The sequence below is a fragment of the Centruroides sculpturatus genome, unplaced genomic scaffold (assembly GCF_000671375.1).
Source record: "Centruroides sculpturatus isolate CEXI.00-Female unplaced genomic scaffold, Cexi_2.0 scaffold220, whole genome shotgun sequence".
In the NCBI taxonomy this organism is placed as follows: Eukaryota; Metazoa; Arthropoda; class Arachnida; order Scorpiones; family Buthidae; genus Centruroides; species Centruroides sculpturatus.
The window spans coordinates 457,429-482,023 of record NW_019384540.1 but is presented as its reverse complement, the minus strand read 5'-3'; the positions used below and the strand labels follow the sequence as shown (position 1 = coordinate 482,023).

The window sequence follows — 24,595 nt, the reverse complement described above, 5'->3', positions numbered from 1 at the left end:
AACATTACACACAAAATATTTGAGTATTTTTTCGGCATGGAATGCACTATTGTATTTTATGAATGCATTATATGGGAAAAATTGTTTCACTTAATGAGTGTTTTGCATTACAAGTAAGATTCTGGAATGAATTATGTTCATTAAGTGTGGTTCCACTGTATTTGAAATAGCATTCATATGCATTTAAGATTTATAATTTAAAGTACTTATTATATTTAATTGTTTTGTATTTATGTAATTTAATTTTTTGATATAAAGATTATAACAATAATAATTATTTAATGCATACACTTTTAATTATTATTATAATTATTACATGAAAATCTTTTCTAATTACTTCTTTGCATCTGTCTGAATAATGTTTTGTGAGATCATAAGTGTTAAAAAATTTTTCTTTACTTTATTATGAACTAAGAATGTTGTTCATTCTTTTCATTTATTTATTAATAAATTTCTATTAATTCTTTGGAATATTCTCTCTCCTGAAAATCAACTTTCGTAAAACTTTCAAATTAACATTTACCTTATAAATCATTTCCTGAGTTGATAATCTTAAGGACAACAGCACAGCACAGCAAGTATGAAACATTTTTCCCAGCATATTACATAAAGCATGCTGATTCAAATCCAGTTCTTGCCCATAAAAATGGTAACTACATCAAATGGCATAAAATTCATTGCAAATGGACTGAATAGACTTTTATTTCATGCTTTATTGTGTTATTCATTTGTGTACAGTTTGTACCACTTTTACATTATACAGTACTATATTTCACTATATTGTCCTGAATAGCATATACCTGCTAAATTTGTTGACATTCTGATTGTTAGATCAAACACTAGAAAGCTCATTATAAAGTTTAATGATTATAGACACACAGTATACTTCTCTGAATAAAAACTAGCAAGAAAGTATTGCGTATTGATAAATATGCAAATGATAAATAAAAATATTACTTCCATCACAAGCAATCTTAAACATCTGTTATAGTTATAAAGTGGGATGATTATTCATTTTATTTTATTTTATAGAGTATAATAATGAAAAAGTTTAAATTATAATTTACAAAATTGCTAGACTATTATGGAAAAATAGTTTGCATATTAAATTTGTTGATTTAAATATTTTAATCACAAGAAATTAATAAATTATGAACTAAATATATATTTTATATTTAATTATTTAATCGTATCTTTTAATTAACAGCAAGCCCTTGTTACTGACCAAACTGAATATGGAAATGCTTCTACTAGTTTAATGAAAGAGTTGTCTACTGATACAGAAGCTGAAGTTTTTGTTGCTGAATATCAAGAAGAGGGATCAGAAAATTCTGAAAATAATGAAGTTAAAAGACCAGAAAAACTTAAAATGTTGGTTCAATCAGAAACGATTCTTCATCATTCCCAGTCGTTTGATAGTCAACATTCGGACATATCTTCGTGGAAAGAAAAGTCTCTATCATTTAGTGATATTACACTTACAGACAACGAATTTGAAATCACAGATACCAAGAACAAAAGTAAACGATTTTCCATTCCACGAGTAGCAAGTGCTCCTGTTTGCCTTTCCGATGGTTTAGAACAGTTTTTCTTGAAGACAGATTTCGATCATCATGAAAAAGGTATAAAACTAAAAATAGATGATCATTTCCACTTTATATTAAAAATTATTTTTTCACAATAAGTAGCATATCAAAAATAGTTTACTGAAATTGTAACATTGAAAACTTCTGTTTGCTCAGTGTATAGATTGCTAGAGATTGTCTGATTATGTTCATTAGTTCAACTCTCTGATGTTTTGTTTAACTTCAAAACCAACTTCACTGATTTTTTTATTACGAAGCTGTCTTGAGGCCAATATTTGCCTTATAAATTACTTTTTAACTTGGCAGTTTTAAGGTTAAAGTTTATTAAAGAATTGTCTTTAGTTTAGTCCAACTTAAAAAAATAGGCTAGAAAAAGATAATGTATACACTATAATGTAGTATATTTTTGTGTATTTAACCCATAGGTTATGTCTTTATAAAAGACAATTTGCAAGTTATCTGTTGATTACAAGTCTACCCAATGGCTTTTTATTTATCTAAACTTAAGAGTATTTTTAAAAATCATCATGAGGAATCTTTTACTTGCTGCATGTATTTGTCTACCATCATGTTTTTCTGGAAACCACTAGATATGTATGCATATGCCTACATAAGAGTCATTATTTAACTATTCAGATTAATTGGGTGGTACCAACCCCATTGGGTTGGTACCACCCACTGATGGGCGTTGAAGAGATCTAAGGAGTCTTTTTTGGTCCAAGGCAAATTTAGAGGGCGTTTAGAGATTTAGTACAACCAAGAAAGAATTTTATCAATAAAATTACTGCAATACTCCTTTTGGCAAATATTTATTTCTATCTGTTCTATTTTAATAGTTTTGTAAGTACTCATATTAATTCACTTCATGGATTAATATGAAAAATTGTAGAATTATGAAAAATACAGTAACACAAAAATAATTCTTATTTCTACACACAGACAGAAGAGAGATTATTTATTTAATTTTCAAGAATGAAATGTTAAATTTTTTTTAATCTCAATGCAAAATAAATAAAATTATTCACAAATAACATTTAATAAAGCAAAATTTACAGGTTTAAAACAAGTACTTTATTTTTCTTTAATACAACTTATGCAAATTTAAATAGACTACAATGTCAATGAACAAAAATAAATATTGATTACCATAATGATGTAAAGCATAATAACAAATTTGCATAAGCTAGAAAAAATTCTGTTAAAATTGAATAAAAGTATTTCCTTTAAATCTGTAAATTTTGGTTTATTTAATTTTATTTATTTATTCTGCATTAAGTAAAAGTGTTCAGGCACCCATTTGAAATGTTTATCTCAATTTTTGTCTGTGTTTAATCTTGATTGTTAATTTATTGATTGGTCCAGTATTCAAATTCTATTTTGATTACTCAAAGCTATATGTCGTCATCTGTATCTTTCATCATGGATTTTTGTGAGGTTTTTACATTTTAAACTAAATATTTCTGATGTCTCAACATTCTTTTTTCTTTGGTATCTTTGTTTTTATTATTCTTATTATCAGACTTTTTGGTTTGAATATACAGCAAAATTTTATTACACCATATTGAGTACACTACTTGAGAAAAATACATGCAAACTAGGCTATTCACTGACTTTGCTGCGATGAGTAGCATTCAGTAATTTTTTAAGTTCAGAATGTCAAAAGCTAAAGAATCACTGTTTGTTGACTTAAGAATCAGATTTAATGGCACTAGAAGTGGTCTAATCTACGAGGGCTGTTCGAAAAGTTCGCGGCCTTGCCTATATGCGGCGCTGCGATCAATTTAATTTTTGGCGGGAATAATTCAGCCATCCTTGCTAAAAATACGATACCAATTTCCGCTTGATTTGTCGTAAAGTTTTGCCACGACAGCTTAGCAGATAGTCAATGTGCACATGCTTTGTCAAAAATGGAGAAGACGGAGACTCGTGCGGTCATAAAATACCTGACGAAAAAAGGGTTGACCGCATCTCAAATCAAAGCTGACATGGATGAAGTTTTGGGAGAGTCTGCTCCTTCGTACACCACTGTGAAAAAATGGACAGCCCTTTTTAAATCTGGCAGAGAGAGTGTGAAACATGACCCTCGCAGCGGACGGCCGTCAACTGCTGTCACTGAAAAAAATATCGACAAAGTTTACGATTTGGTGTTAGCAGATCGCCGTTTGAAAACGCGTGAGATAGCTGAGACAACAGGCATCTCTGTCGACCGAGTGCACCACATCTAACCGAAAATTTGGGTATGACGAAGGTCTCAGCAAGTTGGGTGCCGCATCTGCTGACCGCTGAGCAAAGACGTGTTCGCACTTTGATGTCAAAGAAGTGTTTGGACTTCTACAAGAAAAACCCACGGGATTTCTTGCGTCGGTTTGTGACTACTGACGAAACGTGGATCCATTACTACACTCCTGAAACAAAAGAACAGTCGAAGCAATGGAAACACCCCAGTTCGCCACCACCAAAGAAGGCAAAAACAGTTCCATCAGCGGGGAAAGTGATGGCCTCGGTTTTTTGGGGATGCTAAAGGAATCATCTTTATTGACTACCTAGAAAGAGGAAAGACCATCAATGCTGTCTATTACTGTATACTTTTGGAAAAACTGAAGAAAGAAATCGAAGAGGCCACACTTGAAGAAGAAGGTTCTGTTTCACCACGATAATGCCAGAATCACTGAACAAAAAATAAACGAACTTAGCTTCCAATTAGTTCCACATTCACCGTACTCACCTGATTTGGCCCCCAGTGACTTCCACCTTTTTCCAAATTTAAAATAATACTTGGTTGGAAAGAGATTCCGCTCAAATGACAGTCATCTCTGAAGTAAACGAGTATTTTGCAAACCTTGACAAATCGACTTATTGTAATGGCATAAAAAAGCTAGAACATCGCTGGAATAAGTGCATTGCTAACAAAGGAGATTACATTGAAAAATAAAAAAAGTTTTAACATTATTTTGTTTGTTGTTCTATTTGAGGCCGCGAACTTTCCGAACAGCCCTCGTATTTTCCATTTGCAAAAACATATTCACTTATATATCCCATGTAAAATATTCCCTCCTGATTATTTTTTTTCTTATTCGTAATATAGTATATCTTTTCTAGATTTTAAATTGGCTTTCGAGGAATTTAATAAGTCTTGGGAAAGAAAATTTCAAGAAAGTAAGTGTACATTATCAGAATTATATTATTTAAATAATGAAAATATATATTATTTCATAGTAAATTTTCATTAGTGAATATTTATTAATCAAAATTTAATTATTCAAATAGCTTTTTAAAGTAAAATTCCAAGATAAAAGTTGGCAATTTTTTAAAATTATAATTTGAAAACACTATTGTAAATTTGTGCAGTTCATCATGTAAACCATATCTTTCAAGGGCTTACTGAAAGCATTATACCTACCTATATTGTGTCAAATATCCATTTTTTTTCTGCTTCTTTCATTATATTTTTGTTAACAGTTTAAGGCAGATGTAGTTAAAAATAAGTGAAACAGGAATAAGATTATCTTACTCACTTGGAAGTGATTTTTAGAAAATAATACAGTGGGTGATTGATTAATGAACAGTTCAGACTATGAACAAATCAGATAATGAACACTTTCGCAAAAGATTTTTATGTTCAGACAATGAACACCTCACAGAACAAACACAAGCAGAAGTGACGTAAAATAATGAATACCGATTGGTCTTCCCTTGTCTTCAGGCAACAATTCGAAACTTTTCGGAGTGCAGGAGACGTCAACATTGATGCTCAACCTGGTATATGCTGATCAGATAGTATTCCTCTAAACTTTGAAACTCTCCTTGTAATTCCAGCCTTTTATTTTTCTGACAGAAACGTTTCTTTTATAGTGTTTGCGAGACTGTTGGGCGGGCACTCGTTTTGCACCCGTTTTTATTTTCAAAAGGTGCAAGTATAATAGCAAAGGTTAGAGAGTGAGCAGAAGATATCTGATGTTACCAGGCTTGAACAGGTCTACAGTAGACCGCAGTTTAATCTTATCTAAGAAGGATACAGTATAATCAAAAAGATTCAAGCAGCTAAAGGAGTAACAAAAATCACATCTGAGAAATAAAGAACATTGAAGAGCTCTTCATAATGGAACCTGAAACTGATCTGATGACAAAAGAACACTAAGAACTCTTGAATGAAAAACACCAAGAAACTATGTGAGAATGTTTTCTTCTGAAAAACAGGTTTAATGTCGACATCTGCTATTAAAGACTTTTTTTTTGAAGATGTGGGAGAATGTCAGAACAATGGTCTTAGAATGGTATCCAAATCAGGTTGAGGCTTAGGGATCTCTACAGTTACAGTGCTATTAATTACTTCTGGAAAATCCTGAAGAAGAGAGAAAAGCAATCGACATTAGACAGATTCTTTAACCCTCACAAATAGAAAAACCATGACTAATAAAAATGCAAGACACTGTATATATGTATTTTTATTATTACACTAGCAGACCCCGCCACGCTTTGTTGTGGCTCAAAATGTATCTATTGTAAATGTATAACACTTCTCCCGTGGAGGGGGAATTTTTCGAAAAATCCCTTCTTAGTGTACATTCTCTTGACATACTCTATTAAAACTCAATCAAAAACTCAAAAAACTGCATCTAAAATAGTATAAATAGAAGCAGAGTTCTTTACAGTAAGCCTTAATCCTGACCATCCTAACTTTTTTTTTTCAAAAAGCTTTCATTTCATCTTTTCAAGCTGATATAAATGTATTATACTAGTAAGTTAGTCTATATTTTTAAAAAGATATACATTTGTACGTAGCCTGACTTTATTACAGAGAAGCAAGACTCCTTAAGCTTTTCTCCTGAATGCATATGAATATGTTATAGATCCTCCAATGTATATTATATTCATAATGTAAATTCATATTAACAATTTAAAATTGAGGGAATCACGTCTATGACCACATTTAATTCACACCTGTAGCACCCAAAATGTCTAGACAAGAATAAAATAGCAAAATCAAAATGGTCATTAATTTTAAAAATTTACTCACTTTTAACTTAAAGACTAGAATACAGGAAATCTTCCAGTTTATATATTCCCAGCTTGAAATTTATTTAAATGAGTATTTACTTGAGTGAAATTTTGATTACTTCTACATTACTTTTTCTCATTCTTTCATTCCCTACACTTAAAATTGTCAAATCCAATAATCCAGACTGTCCCATAGGCTTCTCAAATAATTTTTAATAATTCTTAACTTTGAGAATTTGAGACCTCTCTGGTGTGGCTATCATAATATCAGAAATAGTAATAGAGAAGTACATACATTGGGAAAATTTATAGATGTGATGTAATTTTTAATACCTAATAAATCAATTAGTTTTATGATATGTAAATGTTTTTATTTTGCCAAATAATACAGTTTAAAAAAATTAATTGTGTAAGGAATGAGTGACTTAAATCTTTACTATAAAAGGATACTAATTTGTTTCGTTTTTCCATAATGACTTTGTTAGATAATGATTACAGATTTAAAACATTGATAGAAGTACAGAATTACTATGAAAAACTAATCGTACAGGGACACAATTGATTGGTTATGTAGACTTTATTACATAAAAAGGAAATGCATTTTGAGCTGTTTGTCTCCTCTTCATTTTTTATTATACATATCTGATAAAACTACATAATAAATTATGGTATAATTAACAACACAACTGTTTATTATCATACACATGTAAAATTTACAAAAAAATTAATTACCTGAAATGATATACAGTATTACTAACAGTTTGAGTAACAAAATTTTTAAAATTTGGTCACTATTAAATATCATTTCATTTCATGTAATTAATATCATTTCATGTAATTAATTTTTTTGTGGGGTTTTACATATGTGTAGGATAATAAATAGTTGTTAATTTTACTGTAATTTTCTGTTGTTTCATCAGTTATGTATATTAAGGACTGAAGAGGGGTGAATAGTCCAAAGTATATTTCCTTTTTATTAAATAAAGTCTACATTACCAATCAACAGTATTCCATAGTAATTCTGTGCATACTTCCAAAAAACTAAGTAGAGAGAATAAGAAGGAATCAATTATTAAATGTTATTTTTATAAAAAGAATAACAAAGTGATAATTTAATTGTTGGTGAATGAAAATATTTTTCTTGAAATAACCAATTTAAAACTTTTTGAAAAGTTTCATAATTTTATCTTAAATTTTTAGGTAGCAAGTCTTCCCAAGCTAATGACTCACTTGGAAACTCTGCTGATTTTGATTCTGAAATTGTTGATAGAAAACAAGATAAAGAAATGAGTAAGTTAAAATGAACAAAATATTATCTCTGTTATTGATCTCTTATTTAATGAAATGTTATAATATTTTTTAATTTATAATCTGTTCAGTCAAATATACAGCTATCCCTTGGTTAACATGATTAATCAATCCCTCAATCCTATCATGTGTATCAAAATTGCACTAACCAAATATGGTATCTACATTAAGTAAAGACAGCTGGTAAAGCCACATAAATTAAAACTTCTGTTGCATGTATAAGAGATTGCCGCAATTAATTTTGCATGTTGATCGAATCCTGCATTAACCTGTACTTACCAAGCATCTTCCGCTGTTGTATTGATTGTTTCTCATTTCCAATACTCCATTAGAGCTACTCTTGCTTCTAGATTTCTTTCTTTTCTTAGCTAAGGAATTTGATCCAACAATTTATTCAAATATATTTTACTTTTATCTATATTTGAAAAGCTTGTTCTAAGATTAAAAGATGATAAGTAGTTCAAATTTGGATTTCTTTCTGCTTGCCATTAATGGAAAAAATTTGAGGTTAATGATAATTTCTAATTGGAAAAACGGTATTCATCTTTATTTTCAGTGACATTTTCAAAAACTTTTTGTGATTTTCAGTAACCATTTTTAGATTCTTCCTTTTAGATGCAAGTTTTGGCTAATTAACATTACAAAATCTAAAACAATAAAAATGTTTTTTTTTATTTATTAGAACATTCTAGAATTATTTTTTGCATTTGATTTTCTGCTTCTTTAAAAATTGCAATTAAAGAAGTTGCTTCTTGACTAATAGTGAACAACTTTTATACACTAAATAAAACATTAGGAAAAAGTTTACTGTAAACTAATTTGCAAATGAAGAAATGTCAAATTGACTATATATTTCATTCTCCAACATTTTAAAAGTGGATTACCACCAAAGACGTGAAGAGTGTCAAGTAGAAAAGCAAAAGTTTAATGAAAGTCAAATTGGAAGGATTGAAGAAGCTCATTGAATACAGCAAAAAGGTTTAATTCAATCTGTAGTCCTGAAACTGAAAATTTCATACAGTTGGCTCCATGAGTATTTAAAAATGAGAACATGTTAAATATCAAAAGAAGCAGGCAATTCTGGACAGAATAGACATATTCACTAACCCAGGCATGGCCAACATACGGCTCACGGGCCAGATCCGGCCCGTCTAATGAATTTATGTGGCCCGTGATCAAACTTTCAAAATAGCTCAATGAAAACTTCTGACGCCTAAAAAAAAAAAGAGGTTAACAACTCACCATGCGTTTAGAGTTAACCCTCCATTACAAATCTCAAGTATAGCATAGAGTGTTGATAAAGCATGATAATGTGAGAAATGTATCTGTAATCTCTATCTACAATTTAGTCTCTACGGGGTGACACCACAATGAGATCTCGCACCATCTGAAAATCTTTCTAGGACAACTCTGGTTCGGCCCGTGGAAAAAGTTTTCTTTCCAATCCTGCCTGGGGGCAAAAATTGTTGGCCACCCCTGCACTAACCTATTACTAACCTATTACAAGATTTGATTAAATTTTCAATATATTATTCTGGTAAAACATACATAACTACTACATTTTTAATGTAAACATCATTTTACAAATGTATTCTGACAGAGAATGGGTTTTGCAATCTTCTAACTAATCTTAAAACTAATCATTTATATGAAAATGGAGTTTTAGAATTAAGAGGATATTATAGCTGAAACATTTGCACAATTTTTTTCTATTATGGATTCAATAAAGTAGTTACTATTTATATAATTTGAGTTTATAAAGCATTTTATTTCCTAACTTATATAAATTCTTAAACAAAGGAGAAGAGTATATATTTCAATAACAATGTAATCATTATTCAGAAAGATTGGACTACTATTATATTTATTTTCAAATTATTTATATATAAAAATAAATGTTTATGAAAATTGTAGTGAAAACTTTCTACGAACAATAAATATTTAAAGTTTGCTTAAAAAAAGGAAAAAAGATTCACCATATTGCTTCAATTTTATGATGCTATAGATTCAAAAAAGCACTATGATTCTGAAATGAATTTTTAAGATTTTAATCAGTTGTTCAGTAATGAGTTAGAGGAGCAATACAAATATCCTAAAACAGGTAATGTTTGTCATTCCATACTTGTTTGCATCTACAATAATGAGTATGGAATGCACCTTTAATATTGGTTCAAATAACTATCTTGACATCAATTGGCAATCAAAATGTAATAAACATGCTGAATGATTATTTTGAGTGGTTATCTATTATAGGTTTTTGTAACAGTTACTAATATTCTTTTAATAACAAATTACAATTATTTCTTTAATAAAATATTTTCATTTTTTTTAGCAGTTATAGAAAATGAATTAGTGAACACTACTAAAATTCTGAGTAGAGGTCATGAACGATCTCAATCTGATGGTGCAGAAAAGATCTACGATATAAGGAACGCAAAAATATTGTCAAGAAACAAAAGTAGTATATTGTCTTATTTTTTTTAATATTTGTTTCATTTTAGAATTGATTGATTATTATATTAAAATATTCTAGTTCACATGGAAGAAGAAACTTCCAATAAGCCAGAGAAGAAAGAAAGAGGTACGGTCAAAACTATTATTAGTCAGTTGTTATCGAGCACTGCGATCACACCAATCCAGAGTCCATTTCCGTTAACAGAGCATCTTTTGTTAGTACAGTCTGATAAGGTAAATAATTTTAATTCAAAATATTAAGATTTTAAGTAAATCCTAAAATAAATCCTTATTTTTAGATTCCAATAATTGTATATGAAGAAAAACCCAGTTCAATTATAGCCTATACTTTAGCTTCTACAGATTATGAACAGCAACTACAAGAATTAAAAATTGGATTGACAACATTTAACGCAACCCAGAGAGAAAGTAGAAATTCTAGGTTTGTTATGTCAAACTAATTAAATATAAATACAGTGTTTAGCATAACTTTGAATTTATTCTTCTCTTCTAGTGTTACATGACAATAATTTAGTTTATAGATTTATTTATATTAAAACTCTAAAGATTTTTAAAATATTAATATACAGAATTTTTTACTTCTTGTTTTATTAAAGGATTTTTTTGTCAACATAATTGGTTGATGAAAAAAATAATTTATAGTTTTAAAAATCTATGTAATAAACAGTAGTGTATTGCTACCAAAATAGTTACCGATATACTACTTTCTAACCTACAAGTAGACATTTAATTAGAAAGAAAAACAGTTTTACAGTTTGCTTTATCATTATTTATTTATATATTAAACTTAAAGTGCATAAATTAAAATTAATACTAAATTAATATAAAAAAATTTTTTTTTTTCTGTAAACCTTACAAGTAAGTTTGATAACTTTAATAGAGCATTTCTAACATTCAAATGTTTTCAATGACGATGACTGTATTTGTTTAATTTATTGTTACAGATGCATTAAACTAATAAAATCTTTGTTATTGAAAACCTTTAAATGTTAGAAGTGCTGTATCTAAATTCTCCAACTTATTTGTATGGTTTACAGAGAAAAGAAAGAATTTCAGCACCCCTTAGCCACATAATATTAAGAAGTTGTCAATTTGCTAAAGAAATTCTCAAACAAGATTGATATGTATTCTTGTGTTATCTTGTGTTCTTCCACTATGGTGCTGTAGCAGAACAGTGAGAACAATAAGAATGACAGCCTAAGCACCAGCCAGCATGTGATGAGTGACTATCATTTCTTATGGTTATATTCAATGCTAGTTTATGGCCTATGGAGTGCACAATTCATATGGATATCAGCAATAAAAAGCACAAAAGAAAGATAGGCACTTTGAATTTTTTCCACAATTTCCAAAGTACATATGGGTTGACTGAAAAGTATCTGACATACAGAGACTAAAAAGATGCAAGTGAAAAGGTGTTATTCTTCAAAACAAAATCCTTACATTGAATTTAGACTATATTTAGCCACAGGAAGCTTTGCAACACATTTAAGAAAATAAATTAATGGAATACTTTTCAAATTATTTCTAATTACATTTCCTGAAGAATCTTGTTGGCAATATCTTTGACCATTACAAGTAACAAAAGAAGTTTTTGTGATTGAAAATTATCAAAATTAATGTAAGATCAATTGACTAGCCAAGAGAGATTTTTTTCTAGCTTTCAGTGTTTATTGCTTGTTCTTAACAAAGAAAGAAGGACCCTTTTTTAAATATTTTTTACCATTATATCTAGAATATTCATATAAATTACTCGATTCAAGTACAGTTAATATTTATTATATTATACATGGCAATTTATTTTCTCCCATACAATTAACTATTGATCTGCACTTCTCAACATTGCTTATAAATAACTACTATTTAATAGTAAAAGAATGAACTTAACAAAATGGGAGATCAGAAGCTTAATAATTAGTAAAATAATTCTAGTTTCTCTGACAAATGTTTTGACCCCCTATTGTCATGGAAATGATGCTTTGGACAATTTCTAAACTATTTAGTGCTTGACGTGCTTAATGCATTCAAACTACGACTGCTGCAGAAAAGTCAACATATCCCAAAAACCCAAATAACAGTTTGGACTGAACTACATAATTCAAAATAATAACAGGAATAAAACTGCATGAAAATTTGTTTTGAACTGTCAGTAAATTGTGAGTGAAATATGTGTTATTTTCACTGTTCAATTTTTTATTTTTCTCTGCTATGAAACTGAAACCTATGAGTGCCATTGAAAATTGTTCCAAATGCAACAGTTAACATGCATGCCATGAGATCTAGAATCTTTGAAAATGTTAAATGGTTAATTAATTTGATTACATCTTTAGTTGAAAATTATTTTTATTTATAGATTATTGAAATAACATTTTCTAATTTCAATTATTAATTATTAGTTAGTAAGTTATTAATTAAATTTTCAAAGTTTATAAATTCTGAATGCTTCTTATTAATTTGTATATTTTTAGTCCTTCGGTAAAACGTCGACATCAATCTAAAGGTAATGATAATGGAAGTAACTCTTCCGAAGTTCAGTCAGTTTCTGGTGAAATTTCTCCTAGTAAGTACTTTATTGATTAATTAAAAGAATTAATCATAATAACAGCAGAAATATTGTTTTTTTTTATTATTTTTTAATGTTCTAAACATTTTATTATTTTCTTTAAGTTTAAGTACATCATTTCGGAAAATATAAAATCAAAATGTATCTAATGATATAAAAATGCAAAACTATACTAAACTCCAAAATTTATAAAATGTAAAAACTGAGGAATGCTTTAGTTTTAAATATTGAAAAATGTTATTCAGTACATATGAATTTATATGTACTAAAATTTATATGAAAAAAAAGGGTTGTTTTTCAGATATAATTACTTTTATATTTGTAATTTAGAAAACTGTTTGTTTCTTTTGAATTAATACAGTAATACCTCGACTTACGCTAATCCGGAGTTACGCGATTTTCAAATCTCGTCGATTCATCTTTTGTTTGAGCGCCACGCAACTCTTGATTACTCACTCCCCCATACTATTGTTCAGCTTACATGTTCGGATGTGTCGCGCGGAATCGACACAGCTACAATTTATTTTGTGTTATTTATTTCTGTGTTTGTTATATCTACGGAGACTTGAGAGAGACTATGTGGTGATTTCTTGTAACCATAAACGAATCAAAAGACGAAATAAAATTAACGAGAATATTTATTAGCTTACATACATCCGACTTGGATTTTCCATAAATTGCGAAATTATACCCCGACTTACGCGGTTATCGCTCAGTCCCACCTATCGCGTAAGTTTGGGGTATTACTGTACATGTTTAAAAATTAAAACTCGGAGAATTCTTATTTATATGAAATATTTAAAATGTTTTATTAAAGTAAACACTTTCCCATTAATTTTGAAATGTTTTACGAGCATCTTCAGCCCTATGTTAAACAATAAAATGATTTTATTGCATAATACTAAAATCTGTTACAGTATCTTATCACTGAATATGGAACTGAAGATAAGATGCCTCAAAATGCTTCAAAGTTAATAAAAGATAGCTTACTGAATAGAGATGCTATGTTTTATTTTTTAGTTTTTCAGAGAAAAATATAGAGCTGTTGAACAATATAGAAGAAATTCATAAATTTTGAACTTTTTTGAAAATTCAAATTTAATTTAAAGTTTCAAAATAAAGTTGAACATGAATGTGTTGCCACTTTTAGAAACATCATTAAAGGAAATATTTTTGGTATTCTTTACATTTGTCAAAGATCTTGCAACTCTATATAAAGTGTTAAATTTATTATCTCTAATGAATTACAGTCGACCCCCCTATAATTACGGTCCCTATAATTACGATTCCTATAAAACTACGAAAAAATATACGTATTTTGGAAATGTTGAGTCGGATTAGTGTAGAATCGATTAATTTTATGGAAGAAAACCTTTCAATCAGCCGTAGTCCGTAAACTTGACACGTGTCGGGCTGTGATTGGAACGACTTGTAAGAAATCGGATTCCTAATAAATTGGAACGTATCTATATCTTATAGGGGGGTCGACTGTATATAAAAGACTACAGAAGTAGAATATAGTAGAAGGATTGCTTTACTGGAGCATAAAACGTGGAAATAATTTAAAATCTAGCACTTCTGGATGTTCATCCACTGTCGTTAAACACTTAGAACACTATTATTTTGGAAATGCATGGATGCCATTAACATGGTAATGCAAGTGAACAATTAAACTTGTTACCATGGTAAGTGTTTTGAGTATTTCCGAAATAACAATGTTCTGATGTCGGATGAATGTCCAGAAACACTTGATTTTTATTTATTTGTGAGTTTCAATACTCCAGTAAAATCGGTGTTTTTTGTTATTTTAATACAGTTTAACCCAATTATAACGTCATCAGATGTAACGACAACCCTAATATAACGTCAATTTTTTATTGGTTCCACAATTTTACTATACTAGATAATTGTAATGACATAAAACCCTGTTTTAACGTCATATTTAAAGCGCACTCAAATTTACAAAATTAGATTACAAATTTTATTTAACAAAGAAAATACTAAGTATTCAGTCCCTAGGGTCAGTCCACTTCCTAGAATGATTATGGGTGGTACTCTCACCACTTGACTTCAGTGGGGTGAGATTTGCCACCACTTTAAACGATGTGACAATTGGTTAGTCTGTATAGTTACTTGTGTTGTAGTTTAGCATCAAATCAGGTGAAATGGCTAGCTTAAAAAGGAAACCTTTAACGTTAGACTGCATTGGAAATAATGAACAAAGTGTATGATTTAGAAAATGACATTGCAGGCATTTTTCACCTAAAAATTGTTTATCAGTCTAAAATAACTGACTTTTTAAAGTGAATATTATTGTTGTTTTTTTAATTGGCAACCTTTTGTTGCCTTTTAATTCGAGATTATTCTCAAAACCGGAAGTGCTGCCATTATCAAAACTTAAGACAAATAGAAATTTCTTATAAAAGGTATTTTTTGAAATTTTTAATTACATCGATGTAAACTTAGACATAATAATGTAAATAAAGTTGATTTAAACATTTAGTTTGCACTTTTATACATACGATAATAAATTATTATTACTGTAATAGATACAGTATACTCTATTACCATTAAGAAATAATTTTACAGTAATACATACAATGTTAAATTAGAATGGATTTTATAATAGATTCTTAAACACACTTGGTACATTTTATGGGACTGAAGTTATGACCCCACAGATAATGACACTCAGTTATATTGTCAAAAAATTGCCAGTCCCATGTATGACGTTATAATCAGGTTAAACTGTAATTACAAATTTTAATTTTGTCTATAGTCAAATTCTCTCTGATGAATACAAAGTATTTGGACAAATAGAACAATATTTTAATGGTGCTTCTTGAAGTGGAAATGTACTGTCATTTATTTATTAAAAGAAACTTTAATAAAGAGTGGAAAATATTAAAAAACTGATACCATTATAATAGTGAAGCAAATAAACTGATAAATTTAAAATTACCAAAATTATTTGATTAGAAAATATTTTTACCTCGGTTTAGGCCAGTGGTCGGCAACCTATGTACATTGGAATGCCACATAATAATTTTTTTCAAGTACTGGGCACTTCATATGTCACCAAAAAAAATTACAATATTTAAACATTAGTGTGTGAATTTTTTTCAATTAAATGATTTCTATATGGATTTATAATATATTTATTTCATCACTGAGAATGTTTGCTCACAGTAGTATGTACCAAAAACAGTGAAGAGCAAATGCAACTTTTTTCATACATGAAAGTCTCTCTGGAAGTTCATTGCACATTTTAGTTATTATATCAATATTTTAATTTATATCTTATAAATTGTATTATTAAAAATATTTTTAATAAGTTATTTTTCATTTAAGTACTGAAAAAGTTTCAATAATTGTCATTTTCTAGTCCAGGGGCGGCGAACCTTTTTGAGTCCGTGTGCCATATATCAAACATGATTATCTTTAAAAATGTTTGTGTACTGAAGTTTTAGACTTTGATTAACGATATTCAATTCGTTATTCGATATTCGTATCAATTCTGAAACGAATATGCCTTAATTAGAATAAGTTTAAAGAAGCTGATTGGAAAATGGATGATAAACCAAAAGAATGATTAAAAAAGAAAGGTGATAAACTGAAATTGCATGTTATTTTACGTGTCAGATCATTTTTCTAATGTGCCACAGGTTTGCCATTCCTGCCCTAGACCATGCCACCAAAAAATCTTCCACATACCACAGATTGTTGACCACTGGTTTAGACTATCTTCAAATAAAAGAAAGTATTCTTGTAGCTTTGATATAAATGAATTTCTACACTATAGAGTTTTAAAAATGTTGAAAATAAATAAAACTGTTAAAAACAGTTTAGTTTTGATTTTGTTAGTAAAATGGTAAAAAATAATGATGTTGTGCATAAATAAGGTAAGCAATTTCACAATCAAGCTACTTCAGGACTATGCTTTTAATTGCATATAATTGTTTTTAGTTGTCAAAATTCATTTTATAGCAACAAAAAGAGCATCGAGCTTTTAGTTTGAATGATAGTTATCGCATTACATATTTTAACTTTGAAGGTTCTCTGAAATTATGACATTACGTAGGTAGGGGATAAATACCAGAAACTTAGCTGCTTTTGAGAAACAAATTCAAAATAGAAATATTTAATAATAGCAATTAAAGCATGAATTTGAATGTACAGAAAACAAATAGGAAAGGTACATACGAGGTCTGTTCAAAAAGTTCTCAAACTTTTTGAATAGTGCGCCTTCAGTTGGTTATTTTTTAATCCGCTTGGAGGCGTTGTGTCTGTGGAAACCTCTCAAGTAACCTTTTTCAACCCATATGTTGTTATTTTGTTTTGGTGATTAGTTACAGCCATTTATGTGAAGGAGTGTTCGTGGGGTGAAGCAAATAATCAGAACCGCAGAAATGAGCTCTTTGAAGGAGCAGCATTATCCTGTAAAATTGTGTGAAACTCTGGAAATTCTTCATGGAAACTTTTGAGTTGATTACCAAAGCTTATGGTGAGGATGCTATGAAATGTGCTACATGTTATGAGTGGTTTACCCGGTTCAGAAAGAGATGGCAATCAGTGGAAGACAATGAGCATTCCGGATGACCATCAACATTGACTGATGACTCCCACATTGAGAAAGTGAATGATCTTGTTTGTGCAAATTGATGTTTGACTGTCAGGTAACTTGCAGAAGAGTGTGGCATCTCAATTGGTTCGTACTATGAAATTCTGACTTGAAATATTGAGAATGCATCAAGTTGCCACCAAATTCTGCCTCATCTAATGACAGCAGACCAGAAACGTCATCAAGTTCAAGTCTGTCAGGAACTGTTTGATTGAGCTGAAGAGGATGAAACCTTCTTGTCCAGGATTATACCATGTGATGAGTCATGGGTTTATGGATATGACATTGACACAAAAGTGCAATTTTCACAATGGGTGGGTGAAACATCCCCCACCCCAAAAAAGCTTGACAAGTTTACTCAAATGTTAAGGTGGTAATAATGTTTTTTCAATGCATAGGAGGTTGTGCATTACAAATACCTACCTACAGGCCAGAAGTCAACACTAAGTACTTACCTGGGGGTTATGAAACGCCTAAGAAACAGAATCAGGTGAAAAATGTCCAAACTTTGGAGGAGTAGCGAGTGGTTTTTTTTCACCATGACAATGCCCAACTCATTTGTCCCTCAGAACTCATGAGTTTTTGGCCAAAAACAAGACTGCTGTGCTTCCCCACCCACCCTACTCCACTCTTGATCTGGCCCCATGCGACTTTTTCCTGTTTTCCAAACCAAAAAACCCACTCAAAGGAAAAATATTTGCTACCATTCCAGAGATAGAGAGAAAAATTCAACGAAGGAGCTTATGAGCATTTTGAAAGAAGTGTTCCAGGACTTTCAAAAAATGAAAACACTGTTGGGATAAGTGTATATGTTGGGGAGGAGACTACTTCGAAGGGGACCAATAAAATGTAAGTGAAGTAATTTTTTTGTAATAAAGTTTGGGAACTTTTTGAACAGACCTCATATATAAGTGTATTTGGTAGTTTCAGTAAAAGTTGCAATGGTAGATAAATGCAAATATATTCTATTTGCATCATACAAAGGATTTTTCCTATTTTCTAAAGATGCTCTTAGTGATTTCAGACAAAAGAAAAGCTGTTTGATAAATTTATGAAAGCAATTTAAAATTAGAATATAATCTACCCATTACATAATTTCCACTTTCAACTTTTCCTTTTAAACACAGATAACACAGTTCATCCATAAAAAATTACAGTAATATTTTTCACAATTTTTTTAATTCTAAGAGTAACTTAAAATTCTTAAACATTTTATTTTTCTTAAATTTAAAAGTGGCATGATATGATTCTTCCTGTATCTCTTTGTAATTAGATTATACTAAAAGAGCAGGAATGCTTTCATTCTTTCGTGGGAATGAAAGAGCAACATCAAAACAGAGAATGGCAAGTACTGGTCCTTTGGGTTTTGATACTGTTCAATATTCTGTAGGTAAAATGGAAAGAGAGAATTTTGAAGGGGAAGAAGGTATTTCTTACTTGTCTTTGTAATAAATATTAAAGATATTTGTAGAAATGAATTAGTAAACATTGTCAATATTAGGAAAAAATAATTTTAATATTTTAATTTGAATACTCTTATATAGTTTATAAAGTACATGATATCTGAAAAGTTTTGTTACGTCTTCACAAATGCTATTTCGGTATTTTATATTTATGATATGAAATAAACAATACATCACGCTGCAAAAAATTATGTATAAATATAATTCATTATTTTCTACATATTATAATGAAATAAATTAATCTTTTTTCATGCCTAATTATAAATTTTTCAGGACATATAAAGTAAATAATTTTCATATTTAAAAAAATTAGAACAAAAAACAGTGTCCTTACTAATAAAAATAGATATAAATAATTCATGCATTTGCTTATTAAAAGGAATATTACATAATTAAAATATAATTACAATGCTGGAAGAGCATTTAATAGATTTAACAGAACTTTCAGGATGCCCTATGCTATCATATTTTATTAAATATATACATATATATTTTTAACAGTTGATTTTTCAGATTTTGCTTTCTGTAATAATCAAGAAGGAGAGAAAATAAGCAGTAAAATGGGAACTAAGACGCCAAATTTTCACATCGAAGTTCAGTTCAGCGAAACGAACGCTAGATTTTATTGCCGGGTGTATTTTGCCGAACAGTTTAGAAAACTGAGACGTTTAATATTTTCCGAAAGCGAAGATCGATACATACGCTCGCTCTCCAGATGCGTCCCATGGATTGCTAGAGGAGGAAAATCTGGCTCTTCATTTTGCAAGACATACGGTTAAGTATTTATTTAATTATTTGTAATTATTTACGAGAAACAAAATGACTCATTTGCAGAATTTGAAGTGATATTTAGTTCTGTATGCAAATATATAGTTATTGTATTAGTACTCAAAAATTATTAACTGTTCAAAAATATTTGACCTTCTTCTTGTTAAATTATTCAAAATTTAATAATAATAATAATTAAATTGAATTATTACATTATGAAAGCTTTGTATATTATCAGACTATACATAAAATATTAAATAGCCCGATAGTATATTTTAAAAATCTTCCACATTTATTATAATTTCAAAAATAAAATTTGTATAAATTTTCCATAAACAAAATGAACATATAATGATAAAATATGAAGTTTGTTCTAATTAAAAGTTTATTTTTCAGATGATCGATTTATTTTGAAGCAAATGTCGAGATTAGAAATACAATCATTTTTAGATTTTGCACCTCATTATTTTCAATATATAAACAGAGCATGCAGTGAACAGGTTTGACTCCTCTTTTTTTTTTTTGTAGAATTGCATTCTACATTTTTGTTGCATTTGAATTAACAATTGAAATTCTTTTCTACAGAAACCGACTGTACTGGCTAAAATTGTCGGAGTCTATCGTATCGGTTATAAAAATACATCCACTAACGCTCAATCAAAACTGGATCTTTTGGTAATGGAAAATTTATTTTACGGGCGTAATATCACGCAGAAATTTGATTTAAAAGGCTCCGTAAGAAACAGAATGGTCGATACTAATAGCCAGGAAGAAGATATTGTTCTTTTAGATGAAAATCTGTTAAAAAGTATGTGTAAAATTTTAATTTCTGTTTTTGTTTTATCGATTATAAATTCTTATGTTCTTCCATAGTGACTTGCGACTGTCCGTTATACATCAGACCGCATTCAAAGACCGTTTTAACTCTTGCCATCAATAACGATTCGCAGTTTCTTTTTAATCAGTCAGTAATGGATTATTCGTTGCTAGTCGGTCTCGATGACGAGAAAAAAGAATTAGTTGTTGGAATAATCGGTAAGCAATTTACAATAATAACTTGTTATTGAATATCTATATTTTTATATATATATACATTATGACATTAAGAATAAAAGTATGATTCTGTTTTGAGAATTCGTGTTTTCAAAACAAAAAGTTCTAATTACTCAATTATTAAACAAACTTTTTAAATCAAAATTAGTCTTGATTACAATTTTATGCATTTATGTAATCTTATCAGTAAAATATTAAGATGAGTTGGTAACAAAATGTAAAGTTGTTGTAGCTGGTACAGAATGTGGTAGCAAGGTAAAGAAAGTAATAGAAAGTAACTGCTTGATTGGAACAGAGTTTAATGTACAGTACTCTTCTTATATATGGAAAGATTTAAGTACCATCTGGAATGTTCCTAGGAGAGTGTAAAATACTCTTGCAAACAAAAGCTTTTTATTAAATCCCAAACTGTAGTTTTGAAGCTAGAAACTTAATAAAAGTTTTCTTCTATTTCCACCTGAAAAGAGATACTTATATTTGCTTACCATACTTAAGATTTGATTCCAATGTTGTTTTCTAACCTCTAAAGAAATAACAACATCTGGACAGTGCAGTTTATTTAAAATCAAATGTTTTCAGTCTGTTTGATAGGCCATGTTCATTGAAAGAGAGTCTACTATCAAATAGACTAAAAACCTTAGTTTTTAAATAAACTCCACGCTTTGGGGCATAAGTATGCTTTGAATATGACAACACAATAGTAAAAAAATCAACTTAGCAAGGTTTAGATTTTGTTTGTTTCTTTTGACAGTTCTCACACTAAATAACACTTCCTACTAGCAGTAATTACTCTCCTTTTGTGAAATTTATTGATAAATAGCTACAATCGACATATACAGTTATATTAGATAGTAAAGCCTAATTTATTTTACATTCAATATAATTAGGTAGTCCAGAAAATATGGCCATTTGGAGAAGTAGCACTCTCCTAAAGTTTACGAAAAATGCAAATAGCCCTTACCCTAGTATAGTAGTATGCAGCCATCCAATCCATAAATTATAATACATCATATATATCTAGATATCTAGTCTGTGAAAGACTGTCATAGGAAGAAAGATGTAGTATATTGTTAATTTTTCCTCTTAGCATATAGACAAGGAATGGATTGCTTAGTTATTATATAATGCCATTTCGGGCACTGGCAATGCATTAATATACTTAGACGAATTGTTATTTCGTGGACCGGTGGATAACGAGATAATTGTTATTAGTCTATAATTAATTATCTTTTGTGCGAAAGATAGCAGGTGTTTAGTAATGCAGTGGTAAAATAATTAGAGATTCCAGTTTACGGCGAAACCTGCTAATGTGATCACCGAAGGGGCTGGCTCAAAGGATCACCTTACACAGATGATTACATTAGCGAGTTTCACTGTACTTTCAATTTATTCCTCTTCCCAGCAGAGACATAATATCTTTTAAAATTTAGTATCGATTGGGAAATAGGATCTTCTCTATCCATAAACCGTGAGTACAGTAGACCCCCCCCTATAACACTAGATAATTCCGTGTTATATGAATTCCATGTTGTACGAGTCACTTAGATTTTACAAATATATGAGCCATTCACAGCCAAGCACACGTATTTGTAAAATCTAAGTGACTCGTACAACACGGAATTATCTACAGTGTTATAGGAGAGTCTACTGTAATGCGTTTCGTCAAAATTGGCGACTTAAGCTTAAATCGTACGGGAAACTGCGCTAAAGAACTCTTTCTTTAGCGCAGTTTCCCGTACGATTTTCCGCAATAACGCTGGCCGTTTATAGAAAAACAAGTTTCTCTTTTACCACACGGAGAAAGCTATATTAAATGATTTATTTGGTTTAGATTACATTAGGACTTTCACCTGGGATAAGAAATTAGAAATGGTGGTGAAATCGTCAGGGATTTTAGGAGGACACGGAAAGATGCCAACTGTCGTCTCGCCGGAATTATACCGAATGAGGTTTTGCGAAGCCATGGATCGCTATTTCCTCTGGGTACCCGATAGATGGAGTGGATTGGGTCAGAGCGTCGATTGTTAGCCTATGTCAGCTGCGGTTCTCTTCGATCCAAGGATTAATTAAAGTTTGTATATTTGTAAATAAGATATATTTAGATCTTGGAAAAGGTATAAATATCAATGGGAAAGAATATATTTTTTTCTTTTATTTTTAATAACGATAAATATTCATCACAATTTCTACGCACTTTAATATATATATATATATATACAGTATATATTAATCTGTAGTTATATCTTATTTCCCAGACTGTATAAAAATGATAATGTAATTAGTAAACAATCCGAGATAAATTATTTGTAAATTCGAAAATTATGTAAATATTTTTATATCATACGGCCGAACGAATACGTCTTTTTTCTCCCGATAAAACGAAGAATCGTTATTTTGTGGTAAATAAAAGCATCAAAACGTTTTGTGATGTAAACTTTCGTAACTCCCGGAAAGAATGTAACCGTTACGACGTTCTTTTATGTTATTAAAATTTATCTCCTTTACCTACGATGCGTTTGAATTAAAGAAGGAAACGTCATTACGTCTTCCATTTAACGGGAAAAACTTACGAAAGCGCAAGATTTCGGTCCGAAATTTTCGGAATAAACCATCGAAAATATGTCAACCGGACGAAAATGGCGCGATGAGAATAAATATCTGGTCGTTGGCATCGGACTACCGCGGTAAAACGAAGTTGGAAACGTTGGGAATTGCACAAATTAGGAAAAGTTGGTCCGGTAAAACGGAATTGGACCGGAGACTCTGTCTTGGAATAATTACGTAAAATAGAAATGAATTGCATGAAGGTAAGACAATGTGGAAGAATGAAGGCGTGGGCTCGGAATAAGTTAAATGCATTTCTAAACATTCTTAATTTTACTCTCCCGGCTGTTATACGGTGAAACCTGTCTATAGCGAAAACCTGTCACAAACGGAAAATTTCTCCGGTCTCTTGAATTTTTTTCAAAAAGTAATGTAAATTAATCCGTACATAGCGGAACCCGTCCAACGTGGAAACGGAAAGGGAAATCGGTATCTTTATCCGATTTACCACAAATTTAACAAGAAGCTTACAAGCCTAGCACGCATAAATCATAGTCAAAAAATACACATACCCAATACTGACTAGCAAAATACACGACTACCGTGTTACAGTAATTTTATTGAGATTTGAACGGAAAGTTTTTGCCTATTTTTATTAACGGCTGTTTTTACTTAACATAACTATCTGATGTAATTATAAGTTGTAGGGCCCACCAGTGGCCGAGCTGTCTTCGTACCCTGAACACTGGCAGTTTGGTCGTGGGCTCGCTCCTCGCTCGGACGCAGGGCCGGCCATCGGGGGGGTGCGGCGGATGCTGTGCACCGGGGCCCCGCGATTGAGGGGACCCTAACATTTTCAAGAATGCACAAGAAAACTCGACAATATTCCTATCGTTGTCAGTATGACGAAAAGTACATTTTATCGTAAACATTATTATTGTAATCTCTGAATTTCGACAGTCTTCAAACTAATTCTCGGTGATGCGAATGTTTAGTTTTTGTTATTTGATTCGGGAAACTCCCGAGAATCCCCACCTAAATTCGACTTTTTTTTAAAAAAATCTCAATACCATATAGCCCGCGTTAAGAAATGAAAATAATACTGTGGCCGTCGGCCATATAAAATTATATGTATATTTGCATATAGTCGTAGTTTTAAGTAAATACGACTCTGTTCTAATGTATCATATAAACAGAATCGTGCATCATTTAGCAC

At 30.3% G+C, this 24,595-nt stretch overlaps 1 protein-coding gene across 1 annotated transcript in view; it reads left to right on the top strand.

Moving 5' to 3' along the window:
- LOC111623368 (1-phosphatidylinositol 3-phosphate 5-kinase-like) overlaps window positions 1-24,330 on the top strand; it is an 81,527-nt gene extending 57,197 nt beyond the window's left edge. The window contains exons 23-35 of the mRNA XM_023365920.1: window positions 1,208-1,622; window positions 4,686-4,742; window positions 7,785-7,874; window positions 10,225-10,350; window positions 10,426-10,580; window positions 10,646-10,788; window positions 12,836-12,927; window positions 18,825-18,977; window positions 19,516-19,788; window positions 20,179-20,282; window positions 20,368-20,590; window positions 20,656-20,817; window positions 22,667-24,330. Coding sequence (XP_023221688.1) covers window positions 1,208-1,622; window positions 4,686-4,742; window positions 7,785-7,874; window positions 10,225-10,350; window positions 10,426-10,580; window positions 10,646-10,788; window positions 12,836-12,927; window positions 18,825-18,977; window positions 19,516-19,788; window positions 20,179-20,282; window positions 20,368-20,590; window positions 20,656-20,817; window positions 22,667-22,863 — 2,190 coding nt within the window. The 3' untranslated portion in view covers window positions 22,864-24,330. The remainder of the gene's footprint in view (window positions 1-1,207; window positions 1,623-4,685; window positions 4,743-7,784; window positions 7,875-10,224; window positions 10,351-10,425; window positions 10,581-10,645; window positions 10,789-12,835; window positions 12,928-18,824; window positions 18,978-19,515; window positions 19,789-20,178; window positions 20,283-20,367; window positions 20,591-20,655; window positions 20,818-22,666) is intronic.
- Window positions 24,331-24,595: the final 265 nt, after the last annotated feature.